This window comes from Hydractinia symbiolongicarpus, chromosome 8 (genome assembly GCF_029227915.1).
Source record: "Hydractinia symbiolongicarpus strain clone_291-10 chromosome 8, HSymV2.1, whole genome shotgun sequence".
In the NCBI taxonomy this organism is placed as follows: Eukaryota; Metazoa; Cnidaria; class Hydrozoa; order Anthoathecata; family Hydractiniidae; genus Hydractinia; species Hydractinia symbiolongicarpus.
Window position 1 is genome coordinate 5,918,463 of NC_079882.1, and position 25,826 is coordinate 5,944,288.

The 25,826-nt window shown below is 31.6% G+C and overlaps 3 protein-coding genes across 10 annotated transcripts in view; all 3 read right to left on the bottom strand.

Annotated features, from left to right (window-relative positions):
* LOC130653931 (dynein axonemal heavy chain 12-like) overlaps positions 1-5,048 on the bottom strand; it is a 45,543-nt gene extending 40,495 nt beyond the window's left edge. Inside the window, exons 1-2 of one of the 3 annotated variants that reach the window (XM_057456427.1) lie at positions 4,995-5,048; positions 348-408 (exon numbers count right to left, since the gene is read on the bottom strand). The gene's annotated coding sequence lies outside the window, so the exon portion shown is untranslated. Of the gene's footprint in view, positions 1-347; positions 646-4,994 lie in introns of those variants that run through there. The other 2 variants (XM_057456426.1, XM_057456428.1) reach the window with 2 other exon arrangements.
* A 2,782-nt stretch (positions 5,049-7,830) lies between these two features.
* LOC130656006 (protein phosphatase 1 regulatory subunit 27-like) lies at positions 7,831-10,221 on the bottom strand. The gene is made up of 2 exons (XM_057458846.1): positions 9,619-10,221; positions 7,831-9,366 (listed from the first exon to the last, which is right to left on the bottom strand). The coding sequence occupies exon 2, from the start codon at positions 9,257-9,259 to the stop codon at positions 8,618-8,620; it is 642 nt and encodes a 213-aa protein (XP_057314829.1). The 5' UTR covers positions 9,260-9,366; positions 9,619-10,221; the 3' UTR covers positions 7,831-8,617.
* A 3,190-nt stretch (positions 10,222-13,411) lies between these two features.
* LOC130656003 (rho GTPase-activating protein 7-like) overlaps positions 13,412-25,826 on the bottom strand; it is a 33,942-nt gene continuing 21,527 nt past the window's right edge. For 5 of the 6 annotated variants that reach the window (XM_057458839.1, XM_057458838.1, XM_057458840.1 and 2 more), the window contains 12 exons: positions 25,588-25,633; positions 20,840-21,537; positions 19,886-19,951; positions 19,610-19,729; positions 18,888-18,934; positions 18,401-18,712; positions 17,378-17,670; positions 17,190-17,243; positions 16,875-17,027; positions 16,236-16,408; positions 15,487-15,789; positions 13,412-15,115 (listed from right to left, as the gene is read on the bottom strand). In XM_057458839.1, coding sequence (XP_057314822.1) covers positions 14,998-15,115; positions 15,487-15,789; positions 16,236-16,408; positions 16,875-17,027; positions 17,190-17,243; positions 17,378-17,670; positions 18,401-18,712; positions 18,888-18,934; positions 19,610-19,729; positions 19,886-19,951; positions 20,840-21,537; positions 25,588-25,633 — 2,383 coding nt within the window. In that variant the 3' untranslated portion in view covers positions 13,412-14,997. Of the gene's footprint in view, positions 15,116-15,486; positions 15,790-15,818; positions 16,409-16,874; positions 17,028-17,189; positions 17,244-17,377; positions 17,671-18,400; positions 18,713-18,887; positions 18,935-19,609; positions 19,730-19,885; positions 19,952-20,839; positions 21,538-25,587; positions 25,634-25,826 lie in introns of those variants that run through there. The other variant, XM_057458843.1, reaches the window with a different exon arrangement.

Consider the following 25,826-nt stretch of genomic DNA (forward strand, 5'->3'; position numbering starts at 1 on the left):
AGCTAATCAGGGTCATGCAAAACATTTTCCTTTTTATTGAAAGCATCACAGCAAATTTAAAACAGATTTGCGACCTGATAAGAAAAAGGTGGTGCGTATTAAAATCATACTTTTCTATTAAAATTAACAATTTTAACAAGGTGTGTAACAGCTACAGACATGTTCAAAATTATCAAACTGCTTTTAACCATTTCCTACAACGTTTTAGCTTTTCATATTCCATGATATTGCATGTCATTATAATGCATAAATTGCAACAAGATGACAAATGTAAATAATTTCACTAAATTTGCTGATTTCAAGAAATAAATAAATAAATATATCAAACAAAACGTCTTTCTTTTTACCTTTTTTATCAACTACATCATCTTCATCTGTGGCACACAAAAGTAAATCAAATCGTCATCTCTAAAAATATCCTGAAACTTACAACAAGATTTTTCTGTACATTATAAAAACAGGTTAAAACAGAAAAGACATTTACTTGTGAACATTTTCGAACTATAAAGTTTCTAGATTTATTTTAAAATAGTAACAAAGAAATAGAAAGAAACAAAGAAATAGAAAGTGAGTAGTAAAAGCTGTCTCTAAAAACTGTAGCATCAAAATATTATAGACAATTGTCTTCCACAATATCTCCGGACTAAACTTACATTAGTTGACACAAATTCTATTTAAAAAAAAATGTTCTATTTTCAATATTTTATAAGAAAAAGATAGGAAGAGTGTTTTTCCAAAATTTATCAATACAGGATCAAGGCTAAGTGTATACATATGTTATACATTTTACTTTTCACTTCATTTTACTCTTTTTCTTCAAAAATTTGTGATTTGCTAATTTTTTAAAAAAAATGCAGAATGTGATTTTGGGCTTGCTTTGTACAGGGCTTGCCATGAGCAAATAACCTCCCGACTGATAAAATAATTTTATTCTGGATCCCTGGGAAGGGGGGGGGAGGGTGTCAAAAGTTAGCAATGTAGCCACAATGTTATTTTCAACACTTAAAAGACATAAAATATTAATGACTAGAAATACCCATACATAACAACCAGAGATTGTAGAGATGTATGAGCACAAATCTGAAGCCATCATGGATCTGGGTTTGCCCACCGCATGCCAGCTATTCTCAATTGCTAGAGTAAAACTAATAACTGCTGGTTAGCAGGTGGTTCTATAGTGGTTATTTTAAAATACTGCTGGTTACTGCACTGATTCCTACTTTTAGTAACAACGACAAAATGTACCAATTTGCAGAATTTTAGGACATGATCATTAGAATAATGCAGCAATGTCTTTATTCAAGCCTAAGTTTGTAAAAAAATTACACACCTTTTTTGGCAATGTACTAAAAAGCTGATTAATAATTCTCTTTCACTTTTTTATTCAATGAAATTTCAAAAGGCATTATATACTATGTTATGTTCTATAAAATATGAATCTAGACATCTGTCCTAATATGCATATCAAAGTAGTCATTATACACTCTCCTTCTTTACAGAGATTTTAAATATTGTTCCATGCATTTCGTTGCTAATTTGACACAGTAACAAATAGTTTAATGCCAGAAAATTGCATTGCACAAGAAAAAAATCGCACTGTGGTCCCAGCCCTTTAGTTTTTTTTCAGTTTATCCTTATCGATGTCCTTTTATCATAAATTTTTCTTGAACTTTGTAAAATTTCTACAAGATCATTTATTCCTCTTAAATAATACCTCCAGATTGTGGTAGATTTATCCTTCTACAAACACTTAACCCATTGGTACAAGTTAAAATTTAAATGGTTGACATAAAGGATAAAAGAGTAACATGGGGTGTATGACCAGCAATTTTTGAATGTATCTTGCAGCAAAAAACATGTATTATCTTAACAAAGAGAATGAAGATTACGATGCTCCAACAAAAATTAAAGCACTGCATGCTGAGGTGATAAATTTAACAGGCTGTTCAGCAATAGTTTTCAAAAACTGCAGCAACAGAGGCCAATTAAGTTTTTTCAATAGTTTTTACAGTGAATAAAATCACTTTTTTATCTCATTTCAAACAGCCTTTTTTTGTCTTGGAATTCCCTGTTTTCTATGTTGTTTTCACAAAGCATGTTTCAAAATGGTAAAATGTTGCAGAGATAATGTTGAATAGTACAGGGTGACCACAGATTTAAAACTTCATAATTTTAGATTTAAGGAGAATGTAAGAGGTTCCAAGGACAAATTTTGGGAGAAAACACTATAAAACATATTAAAATTAAATATTCCATGATTTGAAAGACTTTGCCAATTTAAGTAATGAACATGTTCAAAAAACATAGGCAAGGATGTGAACATTCAAAAAATGCCTAATTTGATCTTTCAGCTATAACTTAAAAATTATTTCCTCGATTTCCATGAACCGTTGTATAAAAAATGATAATCATGTAACAAATCTGTTGTACTATTTCTTTTCTTCCTAAAACTTAGCTATGCAAGGAAATTGACAAAAAAGTAACTTTGTTACTTAGAATCTCTTTTTTTTAAGATGATTTGTAGTACTATAACATCCAAAACTGCGTGCTTTGGTCTTATTTGAAGCTAAAAACAGCATCAGACAAAGAAAAGTAACACTATTCCTGGAAAGATATGTGATAACAAAGTAACAAGGGCAATATTATGATATTGTGTTACTATTTGGACTCAAAATTTGTAGTTATAATCTAATAATTAGTCGTAATTTATGGGAAAACCACATTGTAATAATTATTTTAGGTGAATTTTATTCAAATTAGGGAAAAAAACGTAAATGCAGGGTAAATTTTTTTTAGGATTTTTAATAAATTAATTTTTGTCATTAAAGGTAAATATTTTAATTCTATCACTTGAGGGCCAATTTTTTTTAAAATCAGAGGATAACTAGAAGATTGTATTGCGATAAACAAGTAACATTACTAATGCATAAGAAATATTTATTAATAAATTCATAAGCATATATCTCATATAAGGATACACATAGAACATTTTTTATAGATACATAAGTAGACTTAAGTCATGTTACTTTTTTATCACACAAGTTTGCAAATGATAAAGGCCATTAACACCCAGATTGTCTTTTAGGTTCAGCAACTTAGTAAGAAAGAAAATTTTTCCTAAGTTTTTTTCTGTATCAATATACAGATAAATAAGTAGCGAGAATACAATCAATGTTACATTTTTATCAATTACACATAATGTTACAGGTTTATCACCAATATTTATTATAGAAACCTTATTTAAAGCTTACCCAGTTAATTTCTTAAAAGGATGATTTTCTAGAACCATTTCTTCATTAAATTATTGATCAATAAAGTAACATATATTTAACGTAGGGTATAAAACAATAACTTTATTTTCCACAGTAACTTTATTTTAGTTACATATATATTTATCATTTTTGGTGTTTAAATCTGAATAATTTTTATTTCATGTTGTAGCATAACGTTGAAACTGTTGTTTTTTTATTGAATTATGTTTCAAATAAAAAAATAAACAATTGCAATCTTCAGATAAAAACTTAACATTTCATAATGTTTTCTGTTACAGATTTATCATTTTGCTTGCTTCATAAAAAATAACCAAGAAATTGTGATCGTATTTATCAAAACTATGCCTGTATACCAAGTTTCAAGTCATAAAAATAAATTTTTAAACATAATAGAGCTTTTTATCATTTTTAAAAAAATACACTTGTTACTTTATCATTTCTCTTGTTTGAATTTGTACAGATATATCTCATAGTGTACTCATAGTGTACACAAACTACAAGGATGGAAACTTCACTATTACAAAATTTTGTTATTCTTTTTTTCAAATATGTATTCAAGATTTTTATTTGAAATACCAAATTAGCTATGGAGATAAAATGTAACATGGTATACCAATGGTTACAATTGGTCAAAATCCTGCCTATGTTTTTTGAACATGTCCTAATCTCTTCACCTAAAATACGGAAACTAAAATACAGCAACCCTGTGTCAATTTAATCCATCAGTTCTGTGGATGGATGTGACCATCAAACAATTTCAGGAGATTATAGGAGAAATCAACATTTTAGGTCCAAATTTTAGGTTTTTACAAGATTTTACGTGTGGTCACCCTGAATATGGGTGGCGCCGTAGATTAGTGGTTATAGCTCTCGTACTCTGTGCGGGAGACCGGGGTTCGATTCCTCTTGACGTCGATTCAACATGGGCGAGTGAATGTTACCATAGCCCCGGGTTAACCCAAGCCATGTGAGGGAAATTGGGAAGATGGCACACTGTGTGGGCCGTTGAATGTTGCCGGGAGTTGTCTAGTAGAGCGCGGGCTCTAATTGGGTCTGCGTAGCTCAAAATGAGCATTAAATACTCTAGGACTCTCCATCTACGCCATGGCCCCTCCTGGAAATAATAGACAGGGTATATCCCTCGATATTTGTGAGGCTAGCCATGTAAAATATGCACATCTATCTATCTGCGTCACGAATAAGGTTTGTTAAAAACAATATATATCAACCTACTTTTGCTGAAATAAACAAGCAACCACCCTTTAATAATATGGCTACTTCTAGGAACTTAGCTAGTTAAGCTACAGCAATTAGCTAGCTAATGGTCAGCATCAGAAAGTCTACAATTCTAACAAAAATGTAATTTAGTTAGCTAGCTAGCTAGCTAGGCTACACAACACATAGCTAACTGATAATTTATATATATATATATCAAAAATATTTAAATTTCGCTAGCTATCATAGTTATTTAGCTTATCTAGCTAATTATATTGGCGTATGGCTTAGCTCCAGCTCTAGCAGCTCTAGCCAGAGGCTAATATAAAAAAAGATCAGAGGTCACCAAAATAACAACAACAACAAAAAAATAGCTGTAACTCATGAGCTTTTAGCAGGACTGCTTTTAAAAAACAATGGTAGCCAGGATTTATTTAAATTTTAGATACTGATAAGCAGTAGATAAAGAATAATTTAAAAAATTTAAAATTTGTTGCGATTTCTCACCTTAGATTGGCCATTTGTTTACAGTTACTGCCGTTACGGGAAGTCAATGTTTTATTTGCCTCGTTTTAAAAAAAGCCTATGCACACCAACACAGTCACTGTACTGGAAACGTACTGGAGGCCTGAAAACTTCATTGCACATTTTTTTTTACAAAAAACAAATTTTTAGATATCCGCTATGCGATGATAATAATATAACGCGCGATCAAAAATGCAGGTGTTTTATTACGATTCTTGTTCACCCTCGCTCCCAGTAATTTTTGCCTTTTTGATATTATAAGAGAAGACGGCGAAAAGTTCCGTCGTTTTCTCTTAAATTACAAACGCTAAAATCCCTGGGAACGAGGGTGGAACCTTGTTTGAACAGGATCAATTAGCATGGCTGCTGGCTTTTTTGTCTAGCCGCTCTATCGCTTACCTTACATCAATTGGGAAGGAGGTTGTCAGACTATAAGAACTGTGTAGTGATAAAATGGTTTAAACAACACTGAAATGTGGTTGTGAAACATTATCCGGTAAGCGACACTTTTGAAATTGTAAAGTTTTCTAGTTCTAGTGTTTTACAAGACTTTAAAAAGCATTATTACAGCTATCTATACTACCCCCGTTGCGAAAGGGGCATAAGAGCAGAACCTGTCGCACTTTTATAAAGCCTTGGAAGTGACTTTGCTATTAATGAGACAATTTTAGAAAAGTTATATTGTAACATTTTTTCAATGATGAAGGAGATTGTGCTCTAAATATTGTATGTACAATTTTTACCTTTGGAGTCTCCATTAGAAGCGGAAACAAGTACTCTAGTACTTTTATATATTTTTGCAACACGTTGCCAGAAACGAGCATTTTTTGTTTACATATTTGGAATACCCGAAGACCACAAAATGTCATTTATCCAACTCTTTGGTAAAAACAATAATTAAACCTTCTCTCCGTTAGGATTTAACTTTTTAGTTATTAGTTTTTATTGACGAACGTCAAAAGGGTTTTGTCATTTTCAATGATGTTTGATGTTTTATAGCTGAAATCACAGTATACAAAAATTCAAAAGTCTATATAAAGCTATACGCTTTACCACCAAGCCAATCTATCAACAGATCCAGCCTAAGGCTAACCAAAAGTACTCATGCAAAAAAAAAGCAAAAGTGAATTTTGAAATATTAAGAGAAAAAACGCGTCAAAGGTAATTAAACTGTATTATGCAAAATCTAGATGTATATTTTCAGCGTGAACACTTATCGGATTACAAAATATTACGTTTGAAAGTTTTTAAGAAACACGAATATAACTAATACAAATGTAGCGGTATATTGCTCAATTTTCATAGTTAAGAAAAACCAATTGTCCTTTATTTACCTTTCCTCCTAATGAATAAACAATCAGCTCGTATTAGAAATTAACCCTGTAAACGATTTGTCCCAGTGAACAAACGCAAGTTAGCAGGTTTCATGTTTACTATTTTCAGGAACTTAGAAGCAGGCATTCCTTATTTGTTTCTTATAAATGTCCTTTTTTTTCGGGGTGGGGCGTGTCAGAAGAGGGAAATAAAAGGGCATGGTTTTTTAAAACACATATTTCATTTTAGGTAGGCGACTCATATAATTTAATATTATCTGGAGGATTTATGGCATTCTTCCACAATAAACCGAGTGTTGTGAAATGAAGATATATGATAATGTATGAAAAACTGAGGTTTACAAGGGTAAAAACGAAACAACGGAAAGGATTCTTTAAGAAAGGTAAACACAGAGGTGTGAAGTAAAACTTGTTGTTTTTACTTTTTCTTGGTTGACGTATGTGTGTTTAGATTTCAGCGCAAAAAAATATTCAAATTTATGAACTATGAAGATTGTACACAACTCAGTCCCCAGGGCTCTTTTTCTCTTTCTGACAATTTCGAACGGCAAGAAGAAATAGTATTATTTCTTCTCGACGTCCGAGACTGTCAGGAAGAGAAAAAGAGCCCTGGGGACAAGGTTGGATTATACAGTCAGTGTTGTTTTGGGAACAAACGCTTCTTGTAATTTAAAAATTTTACTTTTAATCAAACTATTTGTTCATCGAGCCAAGCATTCTCTCTATACTGACAGACAAATTGTTATGAAAATAATAATAATGAAAATAAGGTTCGCTGAAATACATCCACGATATAAAAAACAAAATTTATATTCTTTGGTATAGTGAGAAACAAAAACACTGAGAACTAAGTTGGTATTTGATCAGTCTTTTTTTGTAGTGATCACTTGAGAAACGGAAGGTGAAAACAATTTTCGAGTACTGACGCTCATTGATGTTGTTGTAAAATATAAAAGGTTGATATCTTGACAGGATTTGTAAGCTTGAAATGAATTTTTATTGATTTCTTGACTGCTTGCGGTTGCTAAATAAGATTTAAACCTCGTTTCCAACTCTTTCTTCTTACGGCGAGGAAAACAACGTTGTACCGACTAGTGGTTTTATGGTATAGCGCTCGCCTCCAGTACGGAAGGTTCAAACTCCGACCAAATCATGCTAGGGACTATAAAAGTGTGAATTGATTCTTTCTGCTTGATGTTCAGTATGAGAATAGGATTGATATCTTATGTTGAGCGATTGCTGTGCTTGCACGCCTTCCGTAGCTCAAATGGAACTTTAAATACACTAGGACCTCTTCGCAGGACCCTTTCTGATAATGGTACCATTAGGAAATAGAGATTATCCTGGGCAAATAATAATAATATAACTTAAGTTTTATATTCCAGTTTATTTTTAAATTTTTTTTTTGAAAAGCATAGTTGTATAATTTAGGTGTATTCCTTAACATAATAAAAAATACAACGAATCCTTGGAGCCGCAAAAAATTCATTTTAAAACAAAATGTCGCGGAAAGTTTCTTGTGTAGAGAAGATAAGCAACAAAAAAAAGTTGAATAAGTTTTTTTGCTTTTTGTTACTGCGCGCTGGTCATTTATTAAAATTTTCTGATAATTTGACAAGGGCGTTTATTAACAGGATTCTTGTTTGCATTTTCTGTCTGGCCGTTTATTCGCGTGGATAACAGGGCTGTTTATTCGACCATTCTCGATATGGAGTTTTTAATAAACCAAATAGATCACATCAAATTACTTAGTTACTTTACATTTCTCGTAATACAAACAAAATATTTTTTCTACATTATATACATGTGATAGATATAATCTTGTAACACTTGACAAAACTAAATATTATGTACAAATAGATATAAAAAAATACTTGATAAATGTTCAAATACATATTTAAGCACATATTTGAGGTTTTTAACAAAAGCTAACAGGCCCTATTTACAGATTTCTGTGAGATACAGATCCAGATGTTTTTTTTATAGAAGACACATGGAACAATGAGAAATGATCAAAAAATAAAAAGAATTGGTAGATACGCAGCTTTTTTACTTGTTCATCATACAAAAATTTTCGCTTTTTTAACTTAACGAACTTTTACAAACCGTGCTTTTGAACGATGTGGAACATCTTAACTCGGATGTCACGATTGTGTCCAAATACGATTGTTCGCTTTAATATTTCCGGCGAAAAATAAGATTTTACTTCTCGTATGAGTAGCCATATTGAAAGATTTTGTGGAAATACAACTTTATGTTCAGTCAAACTGTTCAAAGCTGTAATCCATTTACAATTTTTTCAACTCTCGCACCAGCGTTTATTAACAATAAAGCGCAATCAAAATAGCCACCTCTTATCGCTAAATCCAATGGCGTAAAACCGCGTTCTTCTAAGGCATTCATTTCAGCATCGTTTTCGAGTAATAATTTCAAACACTCAAAGCTTCCTGCAGCGGCTGCGTGGTGTATCATGGACAATCCCGAGCTATTTTTATAATTTATATCCACAATATCATTTTCCAAAATGTCGTTTAGCTCTTCAAAGTCATTATCAGCAGCTGCATTTAAACAGATAGTTTCTGGATGGAAAGTAACACTTCGAGTTTTTACCAACTCGTTCTTTTTTCGAGTTAAGCTCGTAAAATTGATATTTAGATCGTGTAAGGTTTTCGTATCTGGTAGTGAATTGCTCCGTTCTAATTTAACCTGATTTAAAGATCTCTTTTTATACGGGTCGTCGTAACATGTTATCGTAGCGAGACTTAATTTTCGGAGACGCGGTGGGGGCTTTTTTATGTTACAGGCCATATCAACTAGTTCTTGTCGCGTAACTTTAGCAAAGCTGTCCGTTTTGAGGATTTTATCGTCAATGTTCACTACGCCTGTGAATGAGTGTGAATGTGGTCGCGACATTGTACTTCTCGTACACAAAATTTGTTATTAAAATGTTACCCAATAATTCTTTTCGTTTCTATCTTCCGATACTGAACCAAATCGAAGATAATTTTTTCCTGTAGTATCTAAAAATAAATATAAATATTTCACAAAAAAACAAACCATATCTTTATATATTATATAGATTATTTCTTTCGTTCTTTTATAGGTTTTTCAAACTCGATTTTTATCAAAAGTTAATTGTCTTTCCCGAGGTGTTAAGAGTTAAACTTATTTTTATTTACTAGAGGACAAACTCAAAATGTTAATTTGTACGCCTACGCTCGTGGTTAAATGCTTCTTTTATGCAATAACAAATTTTATTAATAAATACTTACATTATTTTCAAGTTTTTTTCTTGCTCGCACTTTAACTTAGTTTTATTTTTAAGAAAATGTATGTACAACCTTTATACTTCATATACCATCTGAATTCTAATTTTCTTTATGTAAATAAGACAAGATTTTTTAACTTCATAGGATTTCAAAAGCGTGTGTAACGTAACGTCCTTTTTGTGCGGTAAATTTTTTTTTTTGTGCGGTAAATTTTCAATCCTATGACGTAAAAATTTTATACAAAAACTGTCATCCAAGTCAACTGTGTTTATGAGATGAAAGTAATAAAACGGATTTCCTTTCCTCTCAAAGATTCCATTAACGCACCAATATGGCTAAGCACAAAATGATACGTCTTAGCTCTGATTACGTTATGTAAAAATAAAAGTTTAAATCGCGTGTTTACCGTGAACTAATTATAGCACACCACCGCAACCACCATACTCTGCGCTCCATCACACGTACTTTGGAACTTTTCGTGTATAACCCGCTTACTTTCCCCAAATTTATGCCACCAGTGTACATAAAACCATCATAAACATTGCTGTCAGGATGTGACATATTTGAGATAAAATTAATGTAGGAGTTTTTCAAAGTTACCGCAAGGTGATTAATCAGAAATAATTACCGTCAATGTTTAATAGGAAATTGACATACTTGTAACGATGTTCTTAAAAGCCCGCCAATTAATTAACAAGCATTTTTTAATTTAAAAAATTGGTTCAAAAACTTTCTCTTCGTGTTGCTATTTCTCTTTAAAGGACTTGGTACAGGACCGACTAACAAATTAAAAAATATTTTGTTGATATTATGAAAATTGATAGTAGGCGCATGAACTTTATTTTTTATTCTTGTTAACCCATTAACGGGACAATTTTCTATTTTCAATTTCGTGTCCAGTATATTTTCCAGACCATTTTTATTCCAAGGACTTATTTTTCGTGACAGTCTTGGTTGTATAAAAATTCGTATGGCTCTGGGGACGATGTTGTATCTACGAGATTTTTAAAAAAATTAATTGTAGCCACAAGATGTTTGCGTGACGTGGAGTGGGAGAAAAAAGATCGAGTCCAAATAAAAGTTTTTAAAAAAAATTTAGAAACATTTAGAACATTTAGAAAATTTCCGACCATATTTCTAAAAGGAACAACAACAACAACAAAAAAAACAAAAATTGCTAACTTCATCGGACAAAATCAGGCGCGGATCCAGGGTTTGTCAGATAAGTCGCGTGACTAAGTGTAAATTTGACGAAAAATATTAGCCAAGCGAATAATGTCGACGATCCAGGTGTTGCAGACGGAGTTTGTTAAAAAATCAGATTGTAATTTATATGTCTTATATGATCGGTTAATGATGAAATGCCAACACTGTCAGACAGCCTCGATCCCAGGGCTATTTTTCTCTTTCTGATATTGGGACGGCGAAAAGAAAAAAAGACAAAAGACGAGGGTCAAGTTTCCACTGTCAAAATATCGCTCGCATAGACCTTTACAATATAGCATTAATGAATAGTTCTTAATTCCATGACCCTTGAATGAAATAACAAAAAAACTCAAGGTTGATTTTTCGTTGCTGATATTCTTTAAACCGATTCTTGATGTCACAAAGGAGAAGGGGAAACAAAGATTTTTCATGAACAATCTCAAAGAAAGCTTTATTAAAAACTAAATAGTTATTAGGAAATTAACGAAGTAATCACAGCAAGAACATAAAGATATCTAAAATTAAAAAGTAGATATTAAAACCATTCGCTCTCTCCTCGTGCATAATGGATGCTCATCTGGCTTGATTAGGATTGACTTAGAGCATGTCATGTGACATTCCGATTTAAAAAAAAATACTTGTTGCTTGTAAAAACTATAAAGCCGCGTGTCCACATTCACCGTTCCAAAGTTCTACATCTCAAAGTTTAGCAAGATTTAAAAAGATATACTAAAAATAAGATGTCGTAGTACACAATAAAATTATGACAAAGTCACCTCTTTTTGACAGCATAAGATTTTGTCTGTGCGACGTTGGTTGTTTAGGATTTTATTTCTAATTAATTTTTCTTTTAATAGATGGTCACGTTTATAGTAGCACTTTGCTTTTATATTGTTCTAGAAAATTCCGCTACATTTAGCGATCGTGTATGAATCGAAACTCAACGTTAACAGCTTAAGTGACGCCAATTTTGAAAGGACTACGGTGATTATTTAAAAGTTGTCTTTTAGTTTGCCTAGTACATTATCATGTAGGTAGAAATGTTTCGCTTTCTGCTTCCACAGCACGAACAAAAAATTATGTACTCGTATAGCATGTAAAAAAATCAACACTACTGCACAAATTTATTTGTAGCAAACTTGTTCTCAGAACTCTTATTTTAGAAGAGACAAAGCTTCCTGAAGACGAGGTTGCATTTATTAATATCTTTACCGTTGCGTTTCTTAACCTTTTATAAAAAACGATATTTTAGTTTCACGGTTTGGTTTAAACTTTTTCAAACATATCAGGAAAAGAGATAAACCCCGTCCCCAGGGAATCTTATATCTTTTTACTTCAAGACGGTGATACAACGTCGTCCCGTATAAAAAAGAGACAACAGGACCTGGAAACGAGGTTAAAAAAGATGTATTTATGCGTCTACAACGAAATAGCTAAAAACAGAGAAAATGTTCCAGAGGGGCTCTATAGTTTTGTTCAGGGAACGTGTATCTTTGCGGAAAAACAGCAAAGGAATAATCAAAGGGGGTGAAAAGTTAAGTTTGATTTCTAAAGGACTTTTCATGCAGCTGTTTATAAGAAGTCGTGAATATACGAAACAGTTTAAAATTTTATGCAATGTTCTTTCAAGATGAAGCAGTTAGTTGGTTTCAAAATGAAATACAATTATCGAATTCGATAAACTTGTATTCGACTGTGCATGTGAAGATAAACATATTGTAACACCATAGATGTGTTACGTAAAGCAATTTAATAATCACGATTAAATGTTACGACGATTTAAAAAAAAAGGTTCCTTTGGGTTGGCCCACAAAAAGTAATATGTCCTAACTTAATGTGGAGCTTGTACAAAAAATTTACGAGGGGTGAGTTCGAAAATAACCCTTACAGCCATTTATGTACACTCTCCTTTTATTTAGACACATGCACTATCAATGTTGACTTAATTTTTATGACAAAGATCTTTTAAGTAATAATTTTAGCCAGGACATGCCTCATTAATCACATTACGGAATGCACACGCTTTTGTTATAAGAACCAGTAACATCTGACGTGAGGCTGGTTGCTTTTGTGTTGATATGTGTTTTTGTGTTGTCTTTGTTGGTAAAGCTAGGGCGACACGAGCGACTTTTTTTCATGCGCGTGCAATGCAACATGATACATTGCACGCGCATGTAAAAATCCTGTCGTTCCCCATAAACAAACATTTGTTGCACCACATTAAAAAATGTGAATGATGATAAATTGATTTGTTTTGTTTCGTTTTCATGCTTTTTTGTTTTAAACAAAAGAAATTTAAATCTCTTTGCTGGCTTTGTAAACTAACATGCAACTTAAGATTTGTCGGCTGGCTATCGCCAGTAATTTAAAGCTCATATAAAAACTACACGAAATTATTCAGAAATTAAAGCAGCGTGAAGCAATAAAACGGTTTCAAATACTTGCGGATCTGGCACAGCAACACAAAAGTTATTATCTTTGAACCTTAAATTCAGTAAAGTCAGTAAAATCTATCATACAGAGATTTCCCAGTATAAAAAACGTCTTCCCAGGGAGCTTTGCGTATTGTTCTAGGCTGAGACAATTTCGATTGAAAATATTAAAACATTTAATTTTGACGATGTAAAATTTTACTTACAACTTCCGTCTCAGGACTTTTATATAAGAATGTATTAAAATATATAAATAACTGGAGAATTTATCTTTCTATAAAAGTCATCGTATTACCACCAACCTCCTCCCCATGGCCTTTGTCCTCCTATTACGTTCATATTGCAGAAGAAAACAAAATACATGAAGACGAGGTTGGGTATTATCTCACAAGTGTTTTCTATATAGTGGCGTCATTAAAACTCAAATATATCAAAAATAACTCTTTAAAACACATAGCTATTAAGAAGAGAATATAATTTCCATAAACTTCGTTTGTGGTAGCTCTCGCATGAACTTAGTATACAAAAGGTCCCAATGTTCACAACAACAGAAAATATTTTTGCACCAGGCAGAAAATTATACCTGTTGCCATGAACTTGGTGTAACGCTTGACTCCAAAAAATGTTCAATCTTCTTCCAAAAGAAATAGAAATTATGTTGTTTATATGTTCATATTTGACCGTTTGAAAAAGAAGAAAAAAAGAGTCAATGAGGTATATATAGAAAGCTAGAAGTTGAAGATAGCCTAAAAATAAATTCGTAAAAAAATAACAGCACTAAAAGTCGTATTTTAAAAGGATAATAACGTCCTAAAGAATTCAAATAATTGTGAACAACAGAAGAGCTCTAAAAGTTATAGATTGAAGCAACAATACGTTTGTTTAATATCTGCACAAATTATGTAACAAACTATATAAATAACACGTGAACACAACACGTACGCCAAGGAAGAGAGATGGGAGTTTCATTTCCTGTTTATCTCACTAAACAACGTCACGTTCTTTGGGTCCTTAGCAGAGGTACACCAATTCTTATTATTAATCCTTAGCAGAGGTACACCACATAACGGAAATTTAAAAAATTCACATGTTAGTGTGCCAACACAAATTACATGCAATGTGATCTCGTCCCTTGTCAAAACGTTGATGAAAATTGACATATGGACAAAAATAAAAATACAGGAAGATTTTCAGTCACACAGTCACATTGAACTATTACAAAATGGTAACTTAGTTACCATGCCTTCTCGTTTAGCAAGATTCTAAATAAAAATAGTAAATAAAGTAAACTAAATTAAATTAAGAACATAAGAATTCTCATATAAAAAACTGATTCAATTTTGATCTGCTGAATATATATAAAAAAACCAATACAAAACTCGTTGTTAATAAACCATATAATTTACGTATCTAGTTTACATATGTACAAAATATTCAAGTCATGAGGAACAAATTTCCCAATAATTATTATCATACATCCCAAGCTGCTTTGCGTTTCGATACAATAGTACACCACGCCATTTTATTTACCTTTCTGGTACAATGAACGTTGTCATAGAAACCAAACAAAACGGCTACTTGATTAATGGTTCTTTTTTTCATTGTAAGGCAACTTCGAGCCTAGCAAGTTGTTGCCAGGATTTAAAACTCTTTTAGGAGGTATGGCTGTCTGTCGATGTCACTTATCGAGGCTTTCTCTGAACACGAAGGAGGACCAGATACGCGATCTGGTCGTCAAAATGTACTATACATTTGTTTCGGGACCATCTGGACCACAATTGAAAGAGTCTCTTACTTTTCTTATACCGGAAGACATGATACGAGGTGCAATTGCTTTATTGTAGTATCTCGAACTGCGACCTCTGAAAAAGTTATAAAATTATTAATAATGGCAGACAAAAAACGTTGTGTGCATTATGTTGCAGTGTCAAATTGAATATACAAAAGCAATAATTTCTTCCCGCAAGCAGGCAACAAAAGTTTTTTTCTAATCCACAAGACAAATAGGCTGAATAAACATTGAATCGTATGACAATCAAGATATAGAAAGTATATATAGGTACATATAGGTATATATACCTTCTATATATTACTAGGCAGATATTTCCAAATGTTCCACTGTAAGTTTTATTTTAAAGAAAATATAAAATCGAGTATTCGTATAAAACCTGTTCACTAGCAAATTTCCTTCTGTCATTTCTCAAGCTGTTAGTTAACACATATCAAACTTTACCTTAAATCAATCCTCGCTATATACACCATACGCGATCTTCCTAACCCAATTGGCTCAATGAGACAGCGACATGCCAGTAGTGTTCCCCTGACGCCCGTGGATGGTGGAGCTTGCTTGTGTTTCACAGACGTCATCACCAATCCGCATGACCCTCCGGACAGATTCGTCCTCCATGAACGTAGTATTACAAAGTCTCTTCTTACTGATGGAGCTATCGATTGAGTTTCGTAGTAAAAAACGTCAGTATTCGTATCCAGTCTTTCAACTACTTCCCACTGAAGAATCTCGTCATCCCAAAGGTGCCTAAATATGAAATTAAAAACCGTTCTTTTATTCCCCGTAAGTTTTTTTTTAATTTTGGTTGATAGTTTGGTAAACATTATTAAAAGGAACAAAATAATACAAAAATGCAATTAAATTGCAATTTTCTTCTAAGAACCAACAAATTTAACGTCTGTCCGAAGTTTTCTTATCTTTTTACATGTTGAACCTCAAATTGTTCTTGTTACGTTCTTATATTTTGGGCAGTTTTTATTTCATTTCATAATATCAGTAAAGGAGAAAATTTCTGACTTGAAAGATGCATTTTTTTGTTTGTTTGTTTCGTTTCGGGAAAAAAGAGGAAGTCAGAAAAATCACGAAATTTTCAGCCTTGTCATCGCTCTTTGGTTCTTTGTTTTTATTTTTTCACCCAACATTGTTCAGAGTTAATATTATCACACCCTTTACTACAAAATATTTTTCCGTACCTTTCTTTTACAATCCTTTTTAAGATTTCTTCAGGTGAGGCGGATATTTCAGTAACAGCACGCCACAAACGCAATGGATAACCATCGCTCATCTTGCGATACGATACAACGACTTCATTTGTTTCCGAGTGAATTTCCCATTTCTTCGAAGAACGACTATTCACAGTGGCTTCCTAAAAAAATGCTTAATTATTTAAAGTTATGTCCATTGTATACACAGAAAGAAAAAATAAATATTCCAAATATTAATTGCCAATTAAAATGCCCAAAATTTCCATGACTATGTTGTCCCATGTTGGACCTTATCAGAATTCTTGGCTGCTTGGTCTCCATAAAGCCAGTGCAAAGTTCTTTATTAACTTATCTCATATATTCTATTACCGTAATTACTTATTATAAACATCTAAAAATGTAATCAAAAAAATTAAATTCCTAATTTATCACTGTCTAACATTTTACGGCAAATTACTTGTGAAGAATATGCTTCGACCTTTCCCCAGTGTTAAACTATGCATAAAAATACCGAGAAACATGGCCACAAAGAAGAAAGAAGTATTGATGCAAAATAAGAATTTTTTCTATTTTTGACCGTGGCCACCTTTTGAAAAGTCATTTCACGTAAAACCCGCGTCCATTTACCTGCAACAGGCCAGCAAAGCAATTGTCGATGTAACTCAAATAACTGTCAGTTACACCAGCATCTTCTGAATGTTGGCCTAAGTCTTCCAACGCCACTGGATCACCTTGCTCAATGTATGAAAATTGACTCTTCATCATAACATCGTCTGGTACCTAAACATAGAAAATAGGGGTTGACTAATCAAGACAGCATTTGACAAATCGAGACCCAATAAAAAAAATATAACAGCAGATAAGACATTTCATACAACGGACACTGTTAATTCGTTATCCGAACGTAAATGGCGAGTTCAACATGGTATGAAAAATACTTACAGAAAATAAGAATCGAACACATTTCATCATTTCAGCAAGACATTCCTGAGCAGCCTAAGTTGAAAAAAAAACAGTTAAAAATTTAATGGATCTTTGATGCATAAAATAGTATAAAATATTAGAAATTGAAAAAATCGCAAATAAGAAAATTATTAACAACAAATAATCAAATAAACAACCGCCATTACCATGGTATCGTCCAACTCTTTTTGACACTGCTGAGATACTGCACGTTTCAGCTTTTTTGGCGCGCTACTCGCACTCAGATTCTTCTCGTATTTACTGTTACTACCTCCGCAGAGGTGAAAAAATGCTGGCACAAAACACGTGGCTAGATTTTTCTCGCTCATTTGGTTCACATAGGCGTGTGATGCTACTTCGTTTAAAAATAATAACACAGTCTGTAGTACATCACGATTTTCATCTGGCATCAAAACAATAGCTAGTTGCATGGCTTGCAGACGTAATTCTTTTGGTACATCTAAAAGCAAAGAACACTATATACTACCTTCATAGGAACAAGTCGTATAAAACCTTATAAGCAAAATTTTGTAAAAAAAATACCTATTGGCACATCGGGAATTAGGTTTAATACATAAGAACCCTATTTTAACGAAATGCAAACAGATCTAATTGAGCTAAGATATAAATCCTTTTAGTTACTAAACCTGATAACGAACAAGGGCATTAAAAATTCTCTATTCTTCAATCAGGAACTGGTTTCTGGCTAAAGCTACTTAAACAATGTAAAAATGATGCAATTTCATTTCCTGATTTTAGTTCAAATACCATTATTTTTCTAATTTATTTTTAAGTTATTCTATTTAATATAATTTTTTCATATATTAACTCCATTTTCCTTTAAATATTACTCTTTGTGGCCTGTGCCCTTAAAAATATTTTTATTTAATAATTAGTAAAAATTTTTCACTGTCATAGTTAAGGTTAAAAAATACTGATATACTTCTGGAATAAAAACATGCATGTTTAATTCATGCGCTTTTTTCCTGGCATAATTTATTTGTATACAAATAAATTATGCCATAAATTAGGAAATAGGTATAGTTGTTTGATGGTGCCTCAAACATAAAGACGTGTTTCCACGAGGTATTTACCACAGTTTTGTCAACAATATTGTTAGTTTTTCAAACTATGAGACATTTTTTTTTTAAAAATGCAAAAATCTGGAGTGAATTTTACTTTAATCTTACCTCTATGAATTGAAATAAAAGTATCTGCAAGTTTTGTTGTAAGTAAAGGTTCTGGTAGTTCTCGAAAGAATTGCTTCACAGTATCTGCAACATCGTAAACGGAGTAGCCATCAAAATCAACTTTATCTGGGCTGTTTTCCATTTGCGTTCGTAATTTATCTATTCGTGACTTCATGCCAGACTTACGAAATATCCCTACACTGTCTACAGCAAGTCTGCTTAAATAGTTTAGAGCAAGTATAATTGCTTGTGGTAACGAAGTGCCTGTTCTTTCTGCAGTTACCAATAATGGAACACCAAATATATTTTTATCTAAAATGAAAAACAAAAAGTACACAAAATGAAACAAGAAACAATAACGTTTAAAAGTAATCCTGGAAATCCATACGAAAGATTTTAAAAATGGCATGATAATAATTCCTAAGTATAAGAGAAAGTGTAAATATGGTATGGTAGTAAGGGAGAAAATAAATTAAAGGAAATATACCTCTATAGTCTGGTGCCTTGAATTTTTTCAGCAGTTTTGGTACAGTCCTATGAATAAAACAAGACATGCATATAAATATGGATAGTCGTAGAAAAATCAACTTTAAAATATATAATAAAATTATTCCAAGAGAGAGAACCAACAACTTTATGATATCTTACTGGTAAGCGAAAGGGAGCACAGTAGAAGATTATTTTGCTAAAAAGTCTAAGAATTATAATTTCGAAGACAAAACAATTTCTTTCAATTGTGTGCATATACTTGATAACAACAAGAATGCAGGTAAAGTTTAAAAAAATGACTTAGGCAGTCTTTATATGAAGTTTTAACATTGAAATGAAATTTCTATTTTGATCTCTAGTTTAATTTTTATAAATGTCTTAATGGCTTTAGTCAAAATAAAATTCATTGGGGTTGATCTTAAGTAAGTCAAAATAACCCAATAATGCTCTAAAAATGTTTATGTAAACACGATTCACCAGAAATGAAACTAGGTGTACAAGTTACGAAGCATATGCAAATTTCATAACCCTGACATGAAAAACCCTATGACAAAATCTTAATGTGGATTAAAATCTCCTTTGGGTACATCTCATTTGGAAAACATGTTGTAAAATCTACCTTCGTTGACAAGAACATTAAGGTTCCTTCGAATTTTATCTAGAGATTCTAAGAACACTTGCAGAGTTTTATTATTGTATATTAAAATGAGAATTACTTACCAGTGCCACCCATTTCTGTTTTGACACGAATATCTTTCTAGCACAGCAGTTAATCGTAATAGTGATAGCTTTTTTAATACATTTAACTGACCAGCCGAAAGGGACATAATCTTGTTGCTCCTAAAAATAACCAAAAGATTCAGTTTTTATTAATTATTACCTCAAGAGTGTTTCCTTTTAATAGATCATTACATAACATGCAGGATGTAGAGAATAAGCTTGACTGGTAAAGCCTCTCGGTTACAGTTTTGAAGATTAAAATACTTTAACACTTACACAATCATTGATTCTCTTTCGCATGAAACTTGAAAACTATGCCATCGAACTCTTCTCTTCCTTACACTGAAATAACAAACCATACCTGCTTAAGTACTGCAATAAATAGTAGAAAACATTTGTGTGAAATATAAAGAAGTGTGTTTTGGTTTTCTGTACCCAACACATCCCACGTTTTATATTGTGGAGAAGGAAAGGTTTCTTTTTGAGTTTGGTCACGATTTAAAAGTTAAAATTGAAAAATAAAATGAAAAGTCTGTTTACAAATTAAAAAAACATATACAAAAACATGCTTTATTATATTCACCAGATGTTATACTTTAATGAGTCATGATTATATAAAAAAAATAATATATATAAAAAAATTAAAAAAATTGAAATGTAAAGAGGTTAAAGAAATGTGGCTTCAAACTTGTTAAAAATCAATTACAGGTCAAGCTGCTAGTGCAAAGCTATAAACAATGCTCTTTTGTTCTTTCTCTTTTAAAATTGGATTTGAACCATTTATCATATTATAAAAAGCATTGGTTATGAGGGAAGTTTTAAGAGTTGAGCCGAGAAATGGTAACAAAGGCACCATCACCAACATTCGTAACATCAATCTTAACAAGATCATGACTCAAAATGATTTTAAATCAAAGTGTTTTTTTTTAACACATCTTGTTTTATTCTTACGTTAAATATAATCCATCACATTAATGAAGGTTTATGTTGTGTCAATAAAAATGGGGATACTTACAATGTGCTAATACGGATACAGAATTTAGAGGAAGAGCTTAAATAAGTGTAATAAAAATTCTAAAAAAAAACAATTTGGCAGAGAGCCTTTGGTATATTTTACCAGAGGCTTTCTAGCATATGAAATCAACATATGAAGCCAGTTATAAAAGAACAAAATCATTTTCACCGACAAAAATTAATCATAAAAACCCAAAATGTAATATTTAAATATACCTTGGTGAACGCATAACAGGTGAAGATGGTACACCAGAATCTACTGAGCCCATACCAGGAATTTTTGACGCGCCTATAGTACAAGGACTATCTAAGTGGTGGAGGGAGTGCAAACTTTCTGCTTCATCAAGTTCCTCTTCCTCCTGTGAAGATATTGAACACACATCATCATCATCGTCTTCTGAACTTTGTCGTCTTACTTGCATTTTTTGTGTAACGTCTTGTAGTGTCAGGTCAGTCATGTAAAAACTATCATTAATTGCAAACTTTAACTCAGGTGGTAAGTTGCGATCTAACATTGCTGTTTGCAAGTCACCGTCTAACTCTGGAACATTATCATAAATACTACTTCGAAAAGCAGGTCTGTTTTGACTTTCCAATTCTTCAATATTTTCTATGTATTGATTATTAATTGCAATAACAATATTGGAGCTTATCTCATCAATGTAATTCTCCGTGTTTTTATCCTTATTACTGTTGTTGTTAACAGGAAATGTGCCACTGCATGAAAGTGATCGATTTGTTCGTCCCTTAAAATCAGTTTCAGTGTTTGTGTTATTGCTTTCACTGTTCACTTGATGTATGTAATGTTCTAGTTTGTTTTCTGTATAACTTCTAGAACCCTCTTCTGAAATGATTTCTCCAGGTACTGAATTAAAATCTGTATGGTGAATACTCTTTTTAGATAATCCGTTGCTCTAAAAATAAAATAATTGAACAATAGCAACTTAACAACACGAACAAACAAACCAAGTTGTATAAAATATGCTCCAAGGATAGTATCACCAAAGGTAATCATGATTAATTATGGAACACTAAAAAACATTACCAACCAATTAAAAGAATAAAAACTGCTGAGGTAATCATCTCATAAAAAATATATAAACAATTCAAAATCTTTCATCCTAAGGAGACATAACCAATGCAAAACAATGCTGTTCAAAGCAAAATAATATTAAAAAGTCAGGGCTAACAAATCGCACATAAAATATTTCATGCTGCTGCTCCTATACTAATACAGATCTGATTTCTTCATGTGTCTGATACTGCTGTATTCTCTGCACTATTATGCTTAAACATAAAACCCAATGTCACATTTCAGAATGATATAAAACGTATAAAATTCCAAACATGCGTGAGCAAATTGTACTTTATATGTACCCAGCTTAACTTATAATATAGGGAAGAAACTGATAAAAGTAAAACAATAAAGATTGATCTTGTATTAATTGACCAGATTATTGCTGCTGTCATGTATGGGTCATTGTTAATTAAAATTGGCTAACTTCAGCACACTTTTAATCTCAGTTTATTTAAATCTTTAAACACAATATAACTGCAAGCCATTAGAAAAAGTAAAAGCATTGTAAATTTCTTCAGTCTACTCTTCTAAAATCTTTTTCTTACATCAGTTAACAGAGAGCCTTAAAAATACATCAAAATGTTCATATGTTTATCTATAAATCGAGTATTATTTGCTTGTACTTTCTAATATTCTTTGTCACATCTATTTTCTACTTTATTCCAACAACAAAAGTTATTCAACATAGAATAATCTTTTCTAACACAAGGCAAGATAAAATTTATATACTTTAGCCATTTTACAAAAACTTCACTTATTGATCCATCATTAAAAAAATTTATAAGCACCTTGGCATAAAACTCAATAGACAATACCAACCACAAACACATAAAAGATCACTCAACCTTAAAGTAAAATCAACAAAACTTGATGTTGTTTTATGCCAATTTTCACATGGCCTTACAATGTAACAATATTTTTCAACGTAATACAACCTTTGACAAAAACAGGACACAATAGAAGATCAAAGACCATATTAATTACAAACTTGACAAATGATGATGTAGCATAAAAAACTATTGTTATTTAAAAAATAATACTTATAAACATAATTAATTCCTTGACTGGGGAATACATGTTGAGATTTTGATCATTTTTAGGGGGAAAAAAGGTTACTAAACTTTATTGCAAAATGTGAAAACCTTGACACAATTTCAAAACAAGTAGATAGATACTCCCCTGTACTGTTTGTAGTTTAAACACAATGGAAAAACCAGATATTACATACATAAAAAAATATATTTCATGACTGAGTTGAGATCTTTAAGGACATAATTACAATAAAAAAAACAGTTAGATTGGCTTGTTTATTTTTCACATTACTTCAAAGTTCGATGTTCAAATACAAATAAAACTGTGTGATTATTTCATGCATGTTATGAGAAAGCTGAAGCAATCATAGCCATAACACCACTAACAGGAAATGAATATCATTATTATTTACATACAGATTGCGTAGACAAATAAATAGTTGAGAAAAATATTGTTAATCTTTTAAATGCAAACCATCAAAAAAATCTAAAGGTAGGAAGAATTAGAAATATACTTCCTTTGAACATTATTACATCAACAGTTTAAAACAGTATAATGGTCAAATGAGATAGTAAAATTGGTTTATAAAACTACCAATTTTGCAAGAATTCTTTACACATTAATCAAAAACTCTTCCTGCGATATATGCACATTTCGATAACAATACTAAATGAAGACATTGGAACTTTTTAAAAAAAGGATATAAGGGTAGACAGCAATAAATACTGTGTTTCCCTTTCAAAATAACTTTTTTATAATTTACCAGAGAAGGAGTGTGCCAATCCCACGAATGAAGAAAAAGATTACACTTAAAAATGACAGGTTTACATAAAAACAGTCACGAACATTAATCCATCAATAAAAACTTCCTTTCCTTAGATCAAATATAAACAAAAATTGACTTTAAAAAGGAAACTAGTTCTTTAAGAATTCAAAAATTATTGGAATTTAATGTTGTATATACATCAATTTATGTCAAAAGCAAGGTAAGAGTGTTGTTGTCTTGGTGAGCCTGCCTAACATTTAATTTGCACACATTTGCTGTAATAACAAATTCATAAATTAAGCTCACATCTGTTTAACTGCAATAACTAGAGTAGATACTTTGTTACATAATACAATCCTGGGTGATTTAAATTTTAAAAAAAAACAACACATTTTGTCTGAATTCAACACCATTTATTCCTTCTAACATCATTGTACAATCCATACTTTCTTCACAAAGTCTTGAAAAGCATCCAGACTACTAGTGACTTCATGTTTCATCAACTCTACTTAATTTCATTTCCAGTATTCCAAAACAATACTTATACCACACTTTGCAAAACTGACCAATTAGCTGGTCATTTGGACAACATTTGAGCCCATCATAAACAATCAATTGTATGTATAATTAACATAATGAGATATGAGTAAAATCTTAATGAGATGAACACATATGGGGACCAGACAATTCACCTAACTAATTATATTTTTGCTTTCTGCTTAAATAGAGAAGAAAAAACAAGAGTCACACATTTAAATAAATGAATGGCCAAAAAGTAGAAAGAAAAAAGATTATTTACGTTCAAAACTCTATAACAAAGTCAACACGCAAAAGGCCTACTCTGAACAAAATAAATTTCTACTTGTTCAGATGCAAAGTCTTTTTACTGGTATGATGTATTCCTAAGAAAACTACCCTTGTTGATACAAACAGAAATTACATAACAAGATATTACTTGACCTTTAATAATCAATTAATTAGCTGTAACCCAATCCTTTTCAAATCTTTTCTAATCACACATTGCAATCTTAACCAACGGTATCAACATACTTCATTTCAGAGATAGCAAAAATTATCAAATTTTGGTACTGTCTACTTCACAGGATGCAGTCATGTTGCAAAACCATCCATGTTATTAGCTTTCTAATTAACAAATATCCATAACAACTCCTTGACGGAAATTGAAAATGAGTGATGATCATTAAGACATCAATATTGCCTCTGTCATGCGCTTAGCTTAATTCTTCAAATTTCTGGAGCATGAGACAAATAGCTTTTAATAAGAAAAAGATTCTTTATTGCAGTATACAAATGATTATCATAGGTAAATGATAAATATGGAAGGATTGATCTTTTCATTTATTTTATTAATTTGTAGTTTAATTTATTTCTTAAAATATTTTTTTTTATAATTTACTGAAAATAGTTGTTTAAAAAAAGAGCACCAAAAATTACTTTACACTCTCTCTGTCCTGATACTGTAGTAATACTTAATGATTCAAACAAGGTTCAACTCTCATTTCAAATTTCAGGTTTACCTGTGTGCCTAACTGAGAGGGCTGATTAAAAAAAATATGTGGACCATTATCACAGTATAGTGCATGTATAGTGTAATGAAGAAGTTAAAAAATAATCACTGGATTTTCAAATTATAAAAAATCAGTTGGTCAGAAATTCTGTTTCTGGAAAATAATATTTAGTTCATTTAAAAAATTACATCTTATATTTCCCTAAAAAATTTCTGTGAATTAAGGCTAAAAAATTTTAAATTAGGGAAATTTTGAAAATTAAGGGGGAAACCCGTTATGGGAGGGATGAATAAAAAATTAATAGGGGATGGATGAAAGTTTGTGCATAAAAATTGAGTAAAAAGTTTCCTTTTCTCATTAAGTTGTGATCTGAATTTGCAGGCATTCTAGGTAAGAGCCTAATGACAAAAGCATTTCCAAAGAGAAAAGTAAAAAAGAACACATGCACCCAAATTATGTATGGCACTGTTGAATCAGTGCCAAATGGGAAACTCCAATTTGAAAAATGACAAAATTTAAGCTACAAATACAAAGTAATAAGACGAAACTTCATTCATACCTGCTGTTGCAATAACTTTGCACATTTATTTAATGTCTCCAATCTCCTAAAAGAGAAAACACAAAAGCTATACAAGGGTGTATAATTGTCAAGACAGAGTACAATTGTCATCAAACAATGTCGTAACTGTTTGAAATAAACACTGTCTTATTCTTATTGGGACATGGACCTGTTTAATTTGTATGCAAGACACGAAATAAACATTTTAAAAAAAATTTATTTGTCTGACATGGATTTAA

Coding starts and splice junctions, on each gene's coding strand:
- LOC130656006 (XM_057458846.1), bottom strand. CDS start 9,259: ATGTCGCGACCACATTCACACTCATTCACAGGCGTAGTGAACATTGAC.